Source organism: Stegostoma tigrinum, unplaced genomic scaffold, assembly GCF_030684315.1.
Source record: "Stegostoma tigrinum isolate sSteTig4 unplaced genomic scaffold, sSteTig4.hap1 scaffold_191, whole genome shotgun sequence".
NCBI lineage: Eukaryota > Metazoa > Chordata > Chondrichthyes > Orectolobiformes > Stegostomatidae > Stegostoma > Stegostoma tigrinum.
The window spans coordinates 344,327-364,171 of record NW_026728130.1 but is presented as its reverse complement, the minus strand read 5'-3'; the positions used below and the strand labels follow the sequence as shown (position 1 = coordinate 364,171).

At 50.4% G+C, this 19,845-nt stretch overlaps 1 protein-coding gene across 2 annotated transcripts in view; it reads left to right on the top strand.

Annotated features, from left to right (window-relative positions):
• The window catches only part of LOC132207870 (utrophin-like), a 124,791-nt gene extending 105,462 nt beyond the window's left edge, over positions 1-19,329 (top strand). For both annotated transcript variants that reach the window (XR_009443937.1, XM_059643712.1), the window contains 2 exons: positions 10,875-10,995; positions 19,209-19,329. Coding sequence is in view for 1 of the 2 variants with exons in the window: in XM_059643712.1 (XP_059499695.1) it covers positions 10,875-10,917 (43 nt within the window). In the remaining variant the exon portion in view is untranslated. The remainder of the gene's footprint in view (positions 1-10,874; positions 10,996-19,208) is intronic.
• Positions 19,330-19,845: the final 516 nt, after the last annotated feature.

Sequence of the window (19,845 nt, the reverse complement as noted above, 5' to 3'; positions counted from 1 at the left end):
TCCACTCCTTCTAAACCATACATTATCTTGCAAGTTTCTATTAGATCTCCCCTCAACCTTCCAAACTCTAACGAGGACTATCCCAGGATCCTTAGCCGTTCATCATACGTTAAACCTACCATTCCAGGGATCATCCGTGTGAATCTCCGCCGGACATGCTCCAGGGCTAGTATGTCCTTCCTGAGGTTCAAAATTGGACACAGTATTCTAAATGGGGCCTAACTAGAGCCTTCTAAAGCCTCAGAAGCACATCGCTGCTTTTATATTCCAACTCTCTTGAGATAAACAACAACATTACGTTCGCTTTCTTAATTACGGACTCGACCTTCAAGTTAACTTGTAGACAATCCTGGACCAACACTTCCAGATCCCTTGGCACTTCTGACTTGCGAATTTTCTCACCATTTAGAAAATAGTCCATGCCTGTATTCTTTTTTCCAAAGTGCAAAACCTCACATTTACTCACATTGAATTTCATCAGCCATTTCCTGGGTCACTCTCCTAAACTGTCTACATCTTTCTGCAGCTTCCCCACCTCCTCAGTACGACCTGACTGTCCACCTATCTTCGTATCATCGGCAAACTTCGCCAGAATGCCCGCAGCCCCTTCATCCAGATCATTAATATATAAGGTGAACAGATGTGGCCCCAACACTGAACCCTGCGGGACACCGCTCGTCACCGGTTGCCATTCTGAAAAAGAGCCTTTTATCCCAACTCTCTGCCTTCTGTCAGACAGCCAGTCCTCAATCCAAGCCAGTAGCTCACCTTGAACACCATGGGCCCTCACCTTGCTCAGCAGCGTCCTGTGAGGCACTGTATCAAAGGCCTTTTGGAAGTCTAGATAGATAACATCTACTGGGATTCCCTGGTTTAACATACTTGTTACCTCTTCAAAGAATTCTAATAGGCACGACGTCCCCTGACTAAATCCATGCTGACTTGTTTTAATCTGACCCTGCACTTCCAGGAATTTAGAAATCTCATCCTTGACAATGGATTCTAGAATTTTACCAACTACTGAGGTTAGGCTAATCGGCCTGTAATTTTCCATCTTTTGCCTTGATCCTTTCTTAAACAAGTGAGTTACAACAGCAATTTTCCAATCATCTGGGACTTTCCCTGACTCCAGTGACTTTTGAAAGATCACGACCAATGCCTCCGCGATTTCCTCAGCCACCTCCCACAGAACTCTAGGATGTAGCCCATCGGGGCCAGGAGATTTATCAATTTTTAGACCCTTTAGGTTTTCTAGCACTTTCTCTTTTGAAATGCCTACCGTACTCAACTCTGCCCCCTGACTCTCCCTAATTGTTGGCATACTACTCATGTCTTCCACTGTGAAGACTGACGCAAAGTACTTATTGAGTTCTTCAGCTATTCCCTGATCTCCCATTACTAGCCTTCCAGCATCAATTTGGAGCGGCCCAATATCTACTTTGGCCTCTCATTTGTTTCTTGTGTATTGAATGAAGCTTTGACTATCATTTCTAATATTACTAGCTAGCCTACCTTCAAAATGATCTTCTCCTTCCTTGTTGCTCTCTTTGTTATCCTCTGTCTGTTTTAGTAGCCTTCCCAATCTTCTGATTTCCCAGTGCTCTTGGCCACTTTATAGGCTGTCTCTTTTACTTTGATATATTTCCTGACTTCCTTTGTCAGCCATGGCTGTCTAATCCCACCCCAGATAATCTTTGTTTTCTTTGGCATGAACCTCTGTACTCTGTCCTCAATAACACGTCTCAACTCCTGCCATTGTTGGTGTACTGTCTTCCCCGCTAGGCTCTGCTTCCAGTCGATCTTCGTCAATTCCCCTCTCATGCCCCTGTAATTACCTTTATTTAACTGGAATACCATTCCATCCGATTTTGCCTTCTGTCTTTCAAACTGCAGACCGAACTCTCCCATATTATGATCACTGCCTCCTAAGTGTTCCCTTACTTTAAGATCTTTTGTAAAGTCTGGCTCAGTGCATAGCACCAAGTCCAGAATAGCCTGTTCCCTTCTGGGCTCCATCACAAGCTGTTCCAAAAAGCCATCCTGCAAACATTCCATGAACTCTTTTTCTTTGGATCCACCAGCAACATTATTCACCCAATCCACCTGCATGTTGAAGTCCCCCATGATCACCGTGACCTTGCCTTTCTGACGTGCCCTATTTATTTCTTGGTGCATCTTGCGCCCCTCATCCTGATCACTGTTAGGAGGTGTGTACATAACTCCCATTATAGTTTTTTTTGCCTTTGTGGTTCCTCAATTCCACCCACATAGACTCCACATCTTCTGACCCTATGTCATTTAGTGCCGTAGATCTCATTCCATTCTTAACGAACAAGGGAACCCCACCCGCTCTGCCCACCTCCCTCTCTTTTCGATATGTTGTGAATCCTTGGATGTTTAACTGCCAGTCCTGAGCTCCCTGCAACCATGTCTCTGTGCTGCCAACCACATCATAATCATTCAAGAGGATTTGTGCTGTTAATTCATCTACTTTGTTGCGAATGCTAAGAGCATTTAGATGAAGTGTCTCAATGCGAGCTTTCTAATCAATATGAGAGAGGTTGGACATGCCAAGATGCCTTAAGTTATCCTTCCTTTTTGCTGTATTCCTAGTCTGCCTCGAGCTGAAATCCACCTGCACACATGCTATCCTGTTGCTTATCTTTCCATTTAACTCCATACTCCCTGTCTCTTTCACTTTCCCTTCCCCCCGACTCACGAGTTTAAAGTCTTACTGACCACCCTATTCATCTTTTTTGCTGGAACACTGGTTCCAGATCGGTTCAGGTGGAGACTGTCCCGATGGTACAGATCCCCCCCGGTTCCAAAACTGATGCCAATGCCCCATGAAATGGAATCCCTCTTTCCCACACCAATTCCTTCGCCACATGTTTACTTCCCTAACTTTCTTTTCGCTATGCCAATTGGCACGTGGCTCGGGCAGTAATCCAGAGATTATGACCCTTGAGGACCTGTACTTCAATTTCTTTCCTCGTGTTTCATAATCCCTGAGCAGGACCTCTACCCTAGCTTTGCCTATGATGTTAGTCCCAACGTGGACCACAACAACCGGATCTTCCCCCTCCTGCTCCAATATCTTTTCAACCCGGTCGGAGATGTCTCGCACCCTGGCACCGGGCAGGCAACACACCGTGCGGGACGCCCGATGCAGCTTGCACAGGATACTATCTGTCCCTCTAATTATAGAATCCCTGATCACAACTACCTGTCTTTTTGCTCCCCCCCTCTTGAATGACCTTGTGCGCCACGGTGCCATGGTCAGCTGGCTCATCCTGTCCACAGTCCTTTTCCTCAACCGTACAGGGAGCAACAATCTCATACCTGTTGCAGGTATCTGTCCAGATATATCTGAAAAGACGCTCATGTGTCTGCATCTACCAGCTCCGCTGGCACCGCGTTCCAGGCACCCACCACCCTCTGTGTATAGAACTTTACACGCCTATCTCCCTTAAACTTTCCTCCTCTCACTCTGAACTCATGACCCCTAGTAATTGAGTCCCCCACTCTGGGGAATAAGCTTCTTGCTATCCACCCTGTCTCTCCCCTCATGATTTTGTAGACCTCATCAGGTACCCCCAATCTCCATCTTTCTCATGAACATAATCCTAATCTACTCAACCTCTCTTCATAGCTAGCACCCTCCATACCAGGCAACATCCTGGTGAACCTCCGCTGCACCCTGCCCAAAGCGTCCACGTCCTTTTGGTAACGTACACAGTACTCTAAATGTGGCTGAACCAAAGTCTTATACAACAGTACATGACCTGCTAACTCTTGTACCCAATACCCCGTCCGATGAAGGAAAGCATGCCGTATGCCTTCTTGACCACCCTCTTCACCTGGCTTGCCACCTCCAGGGAACAATGGACCTGAACACCCAGGTCTCTCTGTTCATCAATTTTCCCTAGGACTTTACCATTTACTGTATAGTTCGCCCTTGAATTAGATCTTCCAAAATGCATCACCTCACATTTGCCCGGATCGAACTCCATCTGCCATTTATCTGCCACACTCTGCAGTCTATCTATATTCTGCTGTAATCTCTGACAGTCCCCCTCACTATCTGCTGCTCCACCAATCTTAGTGTCATCTGCAAACTTGCTGATCAGACCACCTACACCTTCCTCCAAATCATTTACGTATATCACAAACAACAGTGGTCCCAGCACAGAACCTTGTGGAACACCACTGGTCACAGGTCTCCAATTTGAGAAACTCCTTACTACCGCTACTCTCTGTCTCCTGTTGCCGAGCCCATTTTTTTTTTATCCATCGAGCGAGCACACCCTGGACCCCATGCGACTTCACTTTCTCCATCAGCCTGCCATGGGGAACCTTATCAAACACCTTACTGAAGTCCATGTAAATGACATCTACAGCCTTTCCCTTTCAATCAACTTTGTCACGTCGTCAAAGAATTCTATTAAGTTGGTTAGACATGACCTTCCCTGCACAAAACCATGTTGCCTATCACTGATAAGCTGATTTGCTTCCAAATGGGAACAGATCCTATCCCTCAGTATCTTCTCCAGTAGCTTCCCGACCACTGACGTCAGGCTCACTGGTCAATAATTACCTGGGTTATCCTTGCTAACCTTCTTAAACAAGGCGACAACATGAGCAAGTCTCCAGTCCTCCGGGACCTCACCCGTGTCTAAGGATGCTGCAAAGGTATCTGTTAAGGCCCCGGCTATTTCCTGTCTCGCTTCCCTCAATAACCTGGTATAGATCCCCACCTTAATGCCTTTTTGGAGACCCAACACTTCATCCTTCCTTGTGTCAACTTGACCTGGAGTAAGCAAACATCTATCCCTCACATCACCATCTGTCATGTCCCTCTCCTTGATGAATACCGATGCAAAGTATTTGTTAAGAATGTCAAGATAATACAATGGGAGGCTGGATGAACACAGCAGGCCAAGCAGCATCTCAGGAGCACAAAAGCTCCTGAGATGCTGCTTGGCCTGCTGTGTTCATCCAGCCTCACATTGTATTATCTTGGAATTCTCCAGCATCTGCAGTTCCCATTATCTCTGTTAAGAATGTCACCCATTTTCTCTGACTCAGTGCATAACGTTGCTTCTTTGTCCTTAAGTGGGCCAATCCTTCCTCTAGTTACCCTCTTGCTCTTTATATATGAATAAAAGGCTTTGGGATTTTCCTTAACCATGTTTGCCAGCAATATCTCATGTCTTCTCTTAGCCCTCTTCATCCCTCGTTTCAGATGCGCTCGAAATTCCCCGTGTTCTTCCAAAGATTCATCTCTCTTCAGTCGCCTGGACCTAATCTATGCTTCCTTTTTCCTCTTGGCTAGTCTCACAATTTCATCTGTCACCCATGGTTCCCTCATCTTGCCTTTTCTGTTCCTCATTTTCACAGGAACATGTCCTGCACGCTAATCAAACTCTCTTTCAAAGCCTCCCACATATCAAATGTGGATTTACCTTCAAACAGTTTCTCCCAATCTAAATTCCCCAGATGCTGCCAAATCTTGGTATAGTTGGCCTTCCCCCAGTTTAGAACTCTTCCTTTAGGACCACTGCCATCCTTGTCGATGAGTATTGTAAAACTTAGGGAATTGTGGTCGCTATTTCCAAAGTCACTCCCTGCTGTAATTTCAACCATCTGGCTGGGTTCATTCCCCAGCACCAGGTCCAGTATGGCCCCTTCCCGAGTTGGACTACATACACACTGCTCTTGAAAACCCTCCTGGACACACCTTACAAATCCTGCTCCATCTTGACCCCTAACACTAAGTGAATCCCAGTCAATGTTGGGAAAATTAAAATCTCCCATCACCACCACCCTGTTTCTCCTACACCTTTCCATTATCTGTTTACATATTTGTACCTCTATCTCACGCTCGCTGTTGGGAGGCCTGTAGTACAGCCCCAGCATTGTTACTGCATCCTTCCTATTTCTGAGTTCTACCCATATTGCCTCAATGCTTGAGCCCTCCATGGGGCCCTCCTTCAGTACAGCTGTGATATCGTCTTCGACCAGTATTGCAACTGACATTAAAAAGTAGCAGTAGATCACTGGAAAAGGAGGCTGAAGAATCAGTATGAGGAATGAAGAAATGGAAGAGGAACTGAACAGGTACTTTGTATCAGTCTTCATGGTGGAAAACACCCATCGCATACTAGAACTTTGAGAGTTAGGGGCAGTGGTGAATTTCATAGCCATAACTAAGGAAAAGGTGCTCGGGAAGCAGAAAAGTCTGAAGGTGGACCAATCACCCCTGGACCAGATGGACTGTACTGCAGAGTTCTGAAGGAGATAGCTGAAGAAATTGTTGAGGCATTAGTGGTGATCTTTCAGGAATCACTGGAGATAGGGAGGATCTCAGGGATTTGGAAAATGGCTAAAGCAACACCCCTGTTTATGAAAAGAGAGAGGCAGAAGAAGGGAAATTATAGGCCAGTTATCCTGACCTCAATCATTGGTAAGATTTTAGAGTCCATTATTAAGGATGAGATTGCAGAGACCTTGGAAGTACATGACAAAATCGGGCTGAATCAGCACAGCTTCATCGAGGGGAAGTTATAGTTGACAAATCTGTTAGAATTCTTTGAGTAGAAAGTGAGCAAGTTAGACAAAAGGAAGCCAGTGAATGTGATTTGTTTGGATTTCCAGAACGCTGTTGAGAAGGTACCAAATAAGATGAGAGCCCATAGTGTTTTAGCAAGGTACTGCCATAGATAGAGCATTGGCTGACTGTCAGAAGGCAGAGAGTGTAGATAAAGGGGTCTTTTACAGGATGGCAGCTGGTGACTAGTGGAGTCCTGCAGGGATCAGTGTTGGGACCACAACAGTTCACGTAATACCTTAATGATATGTACGAAGCAACTGAGACATTGTTGCTGAGTTTACAGTCGACACAGTGACAGATGGAGGGACAGATAGCAGTGAGGAAGTTGAAGAAGGACTTGCATAGGCTCGGAGACTGGGCAAAGAAGTGGCAGACAGAGACTGTGTGGGACACTGTGAGGTTATGTGCTTTGGTAGGAAAAATGGAGGCGTAGATTATTTTCTAAATGAGAACGGGCATTTGAGGTCTGAAGCACAACTGTCCCTCGTTGCCCTTGAGAAGGTAGCAGTTAGTTTCCTTCTTGAACTGCTGAAAGTACATTTGCTGTTGGTAGATACAATGTCATTAGGGAGGGAATTTTGGATTTTGACCCAGCATGTTATCAGCTGAGCCTGAACATGGTCCAGTTCACTCTGCACAAAATAACCCTTTTTACCCCTGGAATTAACATCATGAACGTTCTGAGAACTGCTGTTGTAAGCATATCCTCGCTTAATAGACCAAAACTGTACACTGTGCTCCTTGAGTGGCGTCACCAATGTCTTGTGTGGAAAGATTTTCACTCCTTCCCTCCTTGAAATAAAGATTTGCACCTCACGTGCCTTCTAAAATACATGCTGTGCATAGAAGCTAAATTTTTGTGCTTCATGTACGCCTTTTGGAAATCCAAATTAACGACATCTGCTAATTTCGCTTCAACGACCCGGTTTGTTGAAGAATTAGAATTCCTTGAAGTAGAAACTCAAATGGATTCACCATATTTTTAAATTTATCCTTTTCACTTAACTTATCAAATCTGCCTGAATATGATCTAAATGGTTTGCTGCTGCCTTCTCAATAATAAATTCTAGCAATTTCCCAATGACAAACTTTAGACGAAGTAAATTCGTACTTCGCTGCATTCTGCTGGGATCTTTCCACAATCTAGAAAAGATTACAGCCAATACATCCATTTGGGCAGCACGGTGACTCAGTGGTTAGCTCTTCAGCCTCACAGCGCCGGGGCCCGGGTTCGACTCCAGCCTTGGGTAACTGTCTGTGCGGAGTTTGCACATTCTCCCTGTGTCTGCATGGGTTTGCTCCATGTGCTCCAATTTCCTCCCGCAGTCCAAAGATGTGCAGGCTAGGTGGATCGGCCATGCTGAATTGCCCATCGTGTTCAGTGGTGTTTGGGTTATAGGGGTGGGGTGGGATGCTGCAAGGGGCGATGTGGACTTGTTGGGCTGACGGACCTGTTTCCACACTGCAGGGAACCTAATTTAATCTCATGTCTGCAGTCAACTCTTATAATCCTCCATGTTATCATCTAATTTAGTCTGAAGGGATGCCTGAGAACTAACGAAGTGAGGGAACAGGTTTTATGTCTGTATTAATTGAGGATGAATTGAGTGTGAGTTGGTTGTATAAATATGGGAGCTAGTAATTAGGGGTTGAAGTTTATGGAGTATTATTAAAAGAAATAAAGCTCTGATGGTACGATGTGGGGTTGGACTCTTTGCATACCTGGGATCCAAGTCTTTAGGTCCAGGGAACCTGTTAACTTCGTCTTCTCAGTTTTCCTCAATGTTTCCTTGAGGATTTCCTTCTCCCTTTCGCTCCCTACTTTTCGCCCATTGATATTTTTTGTATGTTTTCTACTGTGAAATCAGATGGAAAATATTGGTTCAAAGCTTGTGCCATTACCCTCATTTCCCATCATGAATTCCCCAGTCTCACCCTCTCATGAGCCATTATTCACTGTCTTTACTCTTTTCCTTTTGATACACTTGTGGAAGCCTTTACTGTATTTATATTAATGTCTCCCTCATTATTACTTTGGTCATCTTTTGTTCACATCTGAAATATTTCCAGTTCCACAATTTTCCAATCTTTCTTTCAATTTATACTATCTTTAACTTTCTTAGATAGCAACAGATGGCACCATGGTGCATTCTAGCTGTACATCCTTTCATTCTAAATTGACAATATTTTTGTTCAGAGTTATGAAATATCCCCTGAAACATCTGCCATTGTTTCTCTATGGTCTTACCTTTTAAACTATTTTCCCAGTTCAACTCTGCCTTTATACTCCTGAATTATCTTCAATGAAAGTTTAAGATATTAAACAGTTTCAGACCGAATTCTCAACCTCGTCCTTGATGTAAAATTCTACCACATCCTGATCATTCTTATCCAGAGAATCCTATACTATTGATGAGTTGTATCTCAAAACATACTATCAGGTCTAAAATATCTTAATCCCTGCTTGGTTCCAGTGGTACAGTTTTAAGACTCCAAATGCATTCTGTGAATATATGCTGAGGGGTAGATAACTGCTCTTAACATCAAGGTGCCATTCAACCAAATATGACATCAAGGAGCCTTCGCAAAGCTGCAGTCAGTAAGAATCAGGTGAAAAACCCTCTGCCGGCTGGAACCTTACCATAAAGGAAGTGGTTGTGGTTGTTGGAAGTCAGTTGCCCCAACTCCAAAGCATCACTGCGGGGGTTACGTAAATTTGTGCCCTGAGCTCAACCATCTTCAACTATTTGATCAAATGCCATCCCTCCGTCAGAAGGTCGTACGTGGGGATGTTCTCAGTTGATTGTGCAATGTTCAGCACCACTCATAGCTCCTCAGATGCTGAAGTAGTCCATATCCACGGAACATAACTAGTTTTGAGCTGAAGAGAAGCAAGTGGTAGTTGTGCTGTGCAAGTTACAGGCAATGAACGTCACCATTAAGGAGAATCTAACCATTGCCCCATGACTTCCACTCCTTTACTGCCAATATTCTGAGGCTTATCAGGTTTCCAGAAACTGAATTGGACCAAACTTATAATTATTGTGACGACAAGAGCAGGTCAGAGGTTAAGAATTCTGCAGTGAATAATGAGCCCCCTGTCTACACAAAGCCTGTCCACCATCTATCAAGCCCAAGTCAGGAATGTAATCTCCACTGGTCAGGACTGGTGCAGCTCCGTCAACACTCAGGAAGCTTGAACCATATGGGACAAAGCAGCCTGTTGGATTGGTACCCCACCCACCACCTTCAACATCTGTTCTATCATCACTAATGCGTAATTAGTGCCCCATGCAAGTTTCCCTCCAAGCCACACACACTATCCTGACTCGGAACGATATCACTGTTCATTAATAGTCATTGAGTTAAGATTCTGGAGCTTCTTTCTGAACAGCACTGCTCTAAGGACTGCAGTTATTCAAGAAGGCAGCTCACCACCACCTTCTCCAGGGTAATTGGGCTTAGCCAGCAACATCCACATCCCGTGAATAAAAAAGAATCTTCCAGACTACCTGTGCCAATTGAATTCACAGTTTATTGTAACATCTTTCTGACAAGATCCCATTACTTCTTGGTCTATAGCCTCTCTGCTATCCTGGACTGTATCTTCTGTCAGGGGATCTATGAATCTGAAACTGTCACAGCCGTGACTTCTTTCCTTTGACTTAATTGTATAGTTCTAGTATTTGGCCACAAGATGGAGAATTCTTCTCAGGTGATGTTGTAGCCAGAAGATAGAAAGATGACAGAAATGTTTGGAGAGATATGGGCCAAGCACAGGCAGGTGGAACTAGTTCAGTTTGGGATTGTGATCAGCATAGACTGGTTGGACCAAAGGATAATAAAATGTGAGGCTGGATGAACACAGCAGGCCAAGCAGCATCTCAGGGTCTAGGCCCGAAACGTCAGCTTTTGTGCTCCTGAGATGCTGCTTGGCCTGCTGTGTTCATCCAGCCTCACATTTTATTATCTTGGAATCTCCAGCATCTGCAGTTCCCATTATCTCTGGACCAAAGGATCTGTTTTCATGCTGTCTGACTCTATGAAACTCAAGCTTAATAGTCTGAAACTCACATTCAGACATATCTAACTTTATCATAATCTTACAGAAAGATAGCCGACTTTATCCCTCAGAGTTGCAGACTCTTCAATTTTACATCTTCAAAGACATTTAGCAGGGAGAGCATGGATTATAGAGTGAGTTGAGTAGATTGGTTCATTGTTAATTCTGAACTAAATTTGATTTATTTTACATTTTTAGACAACATCAGGTGAAGATGTGCGTGATTTCACCAAGGTGCTGAAAAATAAGTTCAGATCAAAGAAATACTTGGCCAAGCATCCTCGTTTGGGTTATTTCCCAGTATAAACAGTCCTAGAAGGTGAGAACCTTGAGATGTAAGTTTATTGATGTGAGATTTACTAATGTATCAATGCCCATTTGGGAGTTGACAAATATTGCAGCATTATTCATTATTAATTATGCTTAGCAGGAGAGTGAGGTTGTCCATTTGCGCATATGTCAGACATACACAATACAAAAACAAGGGGGGCTTAATGATATCATTGGTCCTCTCGCCTTCAAAACAGTGTAGTTACTCAGAGAGTGCATCTGCTGAGGACTTGTTGATACTGTCACTAACGTGCAACCTTCCTTGATATCTTTCTCTGTCCTCCAGTTCTGTCTTTAAAAACGACAATCAATTACCTGCTCCTCAAAAGAAAAGAACCTTTGGCTGAACAGAGAACAAAGAACAGTACAGGCCCTTCGGCCCACGATGTTGTGCCGACCTATTATCCCACTAAGATCAAGCTACCCTGCATACCCTTCATTTTACTGTCCTTCATGTGCCTATCCAAGAGTCGCTTAAAAGTCTCTAAATGTATCTGACTCCATTACCACTGCCAGCAGTGCATTCCACACACCCGCCACTCTCTGTGTAAAGAACTTAGCTCTGACATCTCCCCTCCTCCTTCCTCCAGTCACCTTAAAATTTCTCCCCCTCGTAATAGTCATTTCTGCTCTGGGAAAAAATCTCTGACTATCCACTCCAGCTATGCCTCTCATCATCTTGTATACCTCAATCAAGTCACCTCTCATTCTTCTTTGCTCCAATGAAAAATGTCCTCGCCCCCGAACCCTTTCTCCTAAGACCTGCCATCCATTCCATGCAGCATCCTGCTAACTCTCTTCTACACCCTCACTAAAGCTTCCACATCCTCCCTGTAATGAAGCAACCAGAACTGAAGGCAATATTCCAAGCGCTGCTCCATCCCCACGAACTAATGCTCGATTCCAAATCCCTAACCTCTTGATGCTTTAAATTCATTGCTGTCTTTCGTGTAATTTCATATTTGAATTCACTGGATCAACTTGCCCCTGCATTCCTGAGACGGTCACAGCGACTTCCCCCCGGCAGTCCTGTCCCGCTCACAGTGACTTCTACCAGCAGTCCTGATCCGCCCGAAGTGACTTCTCCCCGCAGCCCTGACCCGCTCACAGGGACTGGCCCCCGCAGCCCTGACCCGCTCACCGCGTACAGCCCCCCGCAGCCCTGACCCGCTCACCGCGTACTGCCCCCCGGAGCTGTGTCCCGCTCACAGATACTGCCCCCTGCAGCCGTGTCCTGCTCACAGCGGACTAGGCCCCGCAGCCCTTTCCCGCTCACAGCGACTTGCCCCCCACAGTCCTAACCCGCTCACAGCGACTTGCCCCCGACAGTCCTGACCCGCTCACAGTGTACTGGCCCCCGCAGCCATGTCCCGCTCACAGGGACTGGCCCCATATCCCTGACCCGCTCACAGGGACTGGCCCCCGCAGCCGTGTCCCGCTCACACGGACTGTCCACCGCAGCCCAGACCCGCTCATCGGGACTGGGTTCCGCAGCCCTGTCCCGCTCACAGTGTACTGCCCCCCGCAGCCGTGTCCTGCTCACAGCAGGTGGGCCCCGCAGCCCTGTCGCGCTGACAGGGACTGGGCCCCGCCTCCCTGACCCGCTCACGGCGGCCTCAGCCCGGCAGCCCTGTCCCGCTCACAAGGACTGAGCCCGGCCGCCCTGACCCGCTCGCAGTGGCCTGGGCCCCGAAGCCCTGTCCTGCTCACAATACCCTGGCCCCACCGCCCTGATCCGCTCGCAGTGGCCTGGGCCCCGCCGCCCTGACCCGCTCACAGCGTATTGCCCCCTGCAGTCCTGACCCGCTCACAGCGGCCTGCCCCCGCCGCCCTGACCCGCTTGAAGCGGCCTGGGCCCCGCCGCCCTGACCCGCTTGCAGCGGCCTGGGCCCCGCCGCCCTGACCCGCTTGCAGCGGCCTGGGCCCCGCCGCCCTGACCCGCTTGCAGCGGCCTGGGCCCGGCCGCCCTGACCTGCTCGCAGCAGCCTGCCCCAGCCGCCCTCACCCGCTGGAAGGGACTGGGCTCCGCCGCCCTGACCCGCTCACAGCGGCTTGGGCCCCGCAGCCCTGTCCCGCGCACAGGGACTGGGCCCCGGCGCCCTGATCAGCTCGCAGCGACTTGGCCCCATCAGCCCTGTCCCGCTCACAGCGTATTGCCCCCGCAGCCCAGACCCGCTCGCAGTGGCCTGCCCCCACAGCCCTAACCGGCTCGAAGCGGCCTGCTGCCGCTGCCCTGACCCGCTTCCAGGGACCGGGCCCCGCAGGCCTGGCCCCGCCGCCGTGACTCGCTCACAGCGGCCTACCCCCGCCGCCCTGACCCGCTGACAGGGACCAGGCCCCCCAGCCTTGACCCGCTCACAGCGACCTGGCCCCGCTGCCCTGACCCGCTCACAGCGCCCTGCCCCCTGCGCCTTGACCTGCTCACAGCGGCCTGCCCCCTCAGTCCTGAGCCGCAGGCAGGGACTGGGCCCCGGCGCCCTGACCCACTCGTAGCTGCCTGCCCCCGCCTCCCTGACCCGCTTGCAGCGGCCTGGGCCCTGCCGCCCTGACCCGCTTGCAGCGGCCACGGCCCCGCCGCCCTGACCCGCTTGCAGCGGCTTGGGCACGGCTGCCCTGACCCGCTCGCAGCGGCCAGCCCCCGCCGCCCTGACCCGCTGGCAGGGATTGGGCCCCGCCGCCCTGACCCGCTCACAGCGGCCTGGGCCCCGCAGCCCTGTCCCGTGCACAGGGACTGGGCCCTGGCGCCCTGACCCACTCGCAGCGACTTGGCCCCATCAGCCCTGACCCGCTCACAGTGGCCTGCCCCCTGCACCCCTGACCCGCTCACAGCGGCCTGCCCCCTGCGCCTTGGCCCGCTCACAGCAGCCTACCCCCGCCGCCCTGACCCGCTGACAGGGACCAGGCCCCCCAGCCTTGACCCGATTGAAGCGGCCTGGGCCCCGCCGCCCTGACCCGCTTGCAGCGGCCTGGGCCCGGCCGCCCTGACCTGCTCGCAGCAGCCTGCCCCCGCTGCCCTCACCCGCTGGCAGGGACTGGGCTCCGCCGCCCTGACCCGCTCACAGCGGCCTGGGCCCCGCAGCCCTGTCCCGCGCACAGGGACTGGGCCCCGGCGCCCTGACCCGCTCGCAGCAACTTGGCCCCATCAGCCCTGTCCCGCTCACAGCGTATTGCCCCAGCAGCCCAGACCCGCTCGCAGTGGCCTGCCCCGACAGCCCTAACCGGCTCGAAGCGGCCTGCTGCCGCTGCCCGGACCCGCTTCCAGGGACCGGGCCCCGCAGGCCTGGCCCCGCCGCCGTGACTCGCTCACAGCGGCCTACCCCCGCCGCCCTGACGCGCTGACAGGGACCAGGCCACCCAGCCTTGACCCGCTCAGAGCGACCTGGCTCCGCTGCCCTGACCCGCTCACAGCACCCTGCCCCCTGCGCCTTGACCCGCTCACAGCGGCCTGCCCCCGCCGCCCTGACCCGCTGACAGGGACTGGGCCCCGAAGCCCTGACCCGCTCACAGCGGCTTGCCCCCTCAGTCCTGAGCCGCTGGCAGGGACTGGGCCCCGGCGCCCTGACCCGCTCGTAGCGGCCTGCCCCCGCCTCCCTGACCCGCTTGCAGCGGCCTGGGCCCCGCCGCCCTGACCCGCTTGCAGCGGCTTGGGCACGGCTGCCCTGACCCGCTCGCAGCGGCCAGCCCCCGCCGCCCTGACCCGCTGGCAGGGATTGGGCCCCGCCGCCCTGACCCGCTCACAGCGGCCTGGGCCCCGCAGCCCTGTCCCGTGCACAGGGACTGGGCCCTGGCGCCCTGACCCGCTCGCAGCGACTTGGCCCCATCAGCCCTGACCCGCTCACAGTGGCCTGCCCCCTGCACCCCTGACCCGCTCACAGCGGCCTGCCCCCTGCACCCCTGACCCGCTCACAGCGGCCTGCCCCCTGCGCCTTGGCCCGCTCACAGCGGCCTGCCACCGCCGTCCTGACCCGCTGGCACGGACCGGGCCCCGCCGCCATGACCCGCTCACAGCGGCCTGGGCCCCGCAGCCCTGTCCCGCTCACAGGGACCCTGGCCCTGCCGCCCTGACCCGCTCGCAGTGGTCTGGGCCCCGCAGCCCTGACCCGCTCACAGCGTATTGCCCACTGCAGTCCTGACCCGCTCACAGTGTCCTGCCCCCTCAGTCCTGACCTGCTGGCAGGGACTGGGCCCCGGCGCCCTGACCCGCTCGTAGCGGCCTGCCCCCGCCGCCCTGACAGACTCGCAGCGGCCTGCCCCCGCCGCCCAGACAGACTCACAGCGGCCTGCCCCCGCCGCCCTGTCCCGCTGGCACGGACCGGGCCCCGCCGCCATGACAGCTCACAGCGGCCTGGGCCCCGCAGCCCTGTCCCACTCACAGGGACTGTCCCCCGCAGCCCTGACCCGCTCACAGGGACTGTCCCCCGCAGCCCTGACCCGCTCACAGGGACTGTCACCCGCAGCCCTGACCCGTTCACAGCGGCTGCCCCCCACAGCCCTGTCCCGCTGACAGCGACTTGCCGCTGCAGCCCTGACCCGCTCACAGGGACTGGCCCCCCGCAGGCCTGACCGGCTCACAGTGATTTGCCCCTTGCAGTCCTGACGCGCTCTCAGGGACTGGCCGCTGTAGCCCTGTCCAGCTGACAGCAACTGGCCCCCTGCAGTCCTGTCGCTCTCACTGCGGCTGGCCCCCTGTTCCCTGACCCGCTCACAGGGACTGGTCCCCTCAGCCCTGTCCACTCACAGCGGCTGGCCCCCGCAGCCCCGACCCGCTCACAGCGATTTGCCCCCTGCAGTCCTGTCGCGCTCAGTGGGACTGGCCCCCGCAGCCCTGTCCCGTTGACAGGGACTGACCCCCGCAGCCCTGTCCCGCTGACAGGGACTTGCCCCTGCAGCCCTGACCCGCTCACTGTGACTTGCCCCCGCAGCCCTGACCTGCTCACAGCGACTTGCCCCTCCTTCCTGACCTGCTCACAGGCACTTGTTCCCTCCGTCGTAACCCGCTCACAACGACTTGTCCCCTCTGTCCTGTCCCGCTCACAGCGTCTTGCCTCCCATCCCTCTTAGACAGGTCACCCCTTGCTCAGAAACGGTCCCAATTATCCATGAACCGGAAACCCTGCCCCCTGTGCCAGCTCCTTAACCATGCATTCATCTCACCTATCTTTCTATGACTTAGCTCACTAACATGTGGCACTCATGGCAACCCATAAATTATTACCCTCTGGGTCCTGCCTTTCAGCCTCTTTGCTAACTCCTTGTACATAGTCCGCAGAATGTCATCCCTCTTTCTGCCCATGTCATTGGTACCAACGTGCCCCGTGGCCTCTGGCTGCTCACCCTCCCCTTTAAGAATTTGTTGCAACCAATCAGAGATGTCCTTGACCTTGCACCAGGGAAGCAACACGCAGCCCTGGTGTCTCAAATGTGGCGACAGAATCTATGCCCCCAACGAATGAGTCTCCAACCACACTCGCTCACTTGGATTTGCCTGACCCTGTCCCACAGCAGGGTGGTTTGCACTATGGATCTGGCTACTGCTGATTATATAACTGACCCAGTTTAGTTTTAGATCAGTGTTAACCTTGGTTTAGTGGATAGCTGAGCACCTCAGTAGTCGACAATACAGGAGAAATACATTCTTAAGCTGACAGATTCTGTGACAGTCAAGAACAAGCACTGAATTGTTCTGACCTCATTTCCAACACCTGGCCCGTAGCCTTGCATGGCTTGGATTGCACTTGCACATTTAAAAAAAAATAAATGTAACGATGATGTGAGGGTAAGGACATGGAATTTTTTTGGTGTGGTCATATTCTCTCTTGTTGGAGCTGACTGCTGCTTAGCACTTGTATGGTGCAAATGTAACTTATCCTTTATCAGGCCAAGCCTGATCGTTGTCCAATTCTCACTGTATTTTCTCATCGTTGACTTAATGTTGGTTCGGCCCAACAGTGTTGTACATACCCTGCCTATTCTGAAATTCTACCACTTAATATTAAGTCTAATAAAGACAAGTATCCAATCTGCCTTCCAAACCACTTCAACGACCTGGTCCATTACATTGTGGGATCAACAGGCATACACATCAAGATCCTGAGATCCCTCTGATCATTGGTGCTTGTGAGGTCCCTATGATACATCATGGCCTCCAAGATCTGATTGTGCTGTGTCACCTAATCCTTATCCCGTTTGTCCTAACATGAAATAATGTTCTCAAACGCTTCTCAAAAATTATTCCCAATCCTACTTTTTGTAATCATGATACAAGTGAGCATAAAACTTGGAACACGACGGCAACAGGAATGTGCCCGTTGGCCCACCATGTTGGGCCAAACATGACAACAAATGAAAAAATCCCTTCTGCCTGTCCTTGATCCATAGTCCTCCATTCCTTGCATATTCGTGCACGGAACTAAAAGTCCCTTTTAAATGCTTTCATCGGATCTGCATCCACTACCACCCCGGGCAATGTATTCCACACTTTTAACATGCTCAGTGTGAAATATTTGCCCCTCACATCTCTTTTGAACTTCCCCCCTCTCAGCGTAAATGCATGCCCCCTAATAGTGGACATTTCAACTCCGGGGGAGAAGTTTTCTGACCGTTAGCTGTATTTATATATCTCCTAATTTTATAGACTTCTGTCAAGCCTGCCCTCAGCTTCTACTGCCCCAGAGAAAACGAAGAGTTTTTCCAGCTCCTCCCTCTCGTTCATACCCTCTATTCCAGTCAGCATGCTGGTAAATCTCTTCTGCACCCTGTCCAAAGCCTGCACATCCTTAGTGTAATGTGGCGGCCAGAATTGGATGCAATACTTTGTGTGGTCTCAACAAAGTCTTGTAAAGCTGCAGTGTGACATCCTGACTCTTGCACTGAGTTCCCCTATGAATAAAGGCAAGCATGCGATATGCCTTCTTGACCACCCCATCTACTTGTGTGGCTACTGTCAGGGAGTTATGGTCTTGGACCCCAAGATCCCTCTGGACATCACTGCTGTTTGGGGTCCTGCCATTCACTGTGTATCCCTTTCCTTAACACTTGGTCTCCTAAAATGTAACACCTCATGCCTGCCCAGATTAAATTCCATCGGCCATTTCTCCGCTCGTGTTTGCAATTGGTCTGTATCTTGCTGTGTCCTTTGACAACCTTCCATGCTGTCCACAAGTCCACTGGTCCTTATATCATCTGCAAACTTAGTAATCCCCCGCCTACATTTGCAACCAAGTCATTAACATATATCACAAACAGCAGAAGTCACATTGATGCGGAACACCACTCGTCACTGAGCTGCAGCCAGAAAAACAGCTTTCCACCACTGAGACGGCAAGAACTGTAGATGCTGGAATCAGAGTTAACCAAGTGTGGAGCTGGAGGAACGCAGCAGGTCAGGCAGCATCAGAGGAACAGGAAAGCTGACATTGTTGATGCTGCCTGGCCGGCTGTGTTCCTCCAGCCCTATACTGTGTGATCTTTGTTAGCCTTCCACCGCTACCGTCTGCCTTATATGGGCAGGCCAAGTCACCATGGATCTCATGGATCTTAATCTTCTGGATGAGCATACCATGAGGGACCTTGTTGAAAACGTTCGTAAAATCCATGTATATGTTATCAACTGTTCTACCCGAATTGATCACCCTTGTCACCTCCTTGAAAACTTCAACTGACTTGGTAAGACATAACCTGCCCCGCATAATGCCATGCTGGCTGTCCCTTATTAGCCCATACCTTTGAGACATGAGACACTCACCAGTCTGTAGTTTCCTGGAAAGTCCCTGTTTTCCTGCTTGAACAGAGGAACGACTTTATCCACTCACCAGTCTCCGCAACCCCTCCAGTGCCTGGCAAGGATATCAGATCCTGTTGAAAGTGGGGTGTTGATGCATTTGTGTCATGATTGTGTTTTGTTTGAGCCCTAACATTGAAAGCAGTGTAAGAATGTCTTTGTGCAGCAGGCGAGGTGTGATGAGACTGAGCCTTCATACAATTGCAAGATGTTGAAAATTTGCCATTATTTATGAAAACAGTGATAAATTTCCATGATCAACATTTCTGTTACACTGCGATGATTATCCCGTGGCATGTAAAATCAGAAAGATACGATAAAATGAGACTGGGTCATATGCAGGGAGAATGTTTGCCTTTCATGTCTATAGAAGTAGTGAAATATTTCCATGAAGCTAAAAGTCACTTTTCCGTTCATTGAAGGACACAATCATCGCCTTGGAAGCTTCATCACGATACTACTTTGCATTTCTGAAGAGGGAAGAAGAAATCAATATGCAAATTCAATTCCATGGTTTTGGAAGTCCCATTGAGAACACGATTCATTTGCGCCGGCATAATGCTCTGACCGAGAAAGAATTGAAGGTGAGTTTGTAGTTTGGAAGATCGCAGCAATTTATGCATCAACTTCTTCATTGATAATGTTCCATTGCTTTCAAACTGCATTTTCCACTCTGCGAGATAATAACTGTTAGAACAAGCAACAGGATGGGTAGGTGGTCTATGGGGAATGCAATGTTACAAAACCCAATCCATTCAACAACATATTTCAGATATGTCAAGAAATTAAATATTCCAGCACAGGATAAAACAAGGAAGATGAGAGTGAGGAGGCAATAGTTCTGATGACAAAAGAACAGAAATTTACCTTTCTCCATTCGAGCAAAAAAGCAGGCACACAAATAAATAATCATCTAACAATGCACGTGTGCAACGGAGGCTACAGGGGGACTAAGAATGCCGAATTGTTGTCATGCGTATTGCTGAAAGGGTGATTGAAACAGATTCTGTGGTAAATTTGAAGAAATACAGATAATGCATCTCAGGATGTTGGAGAAGG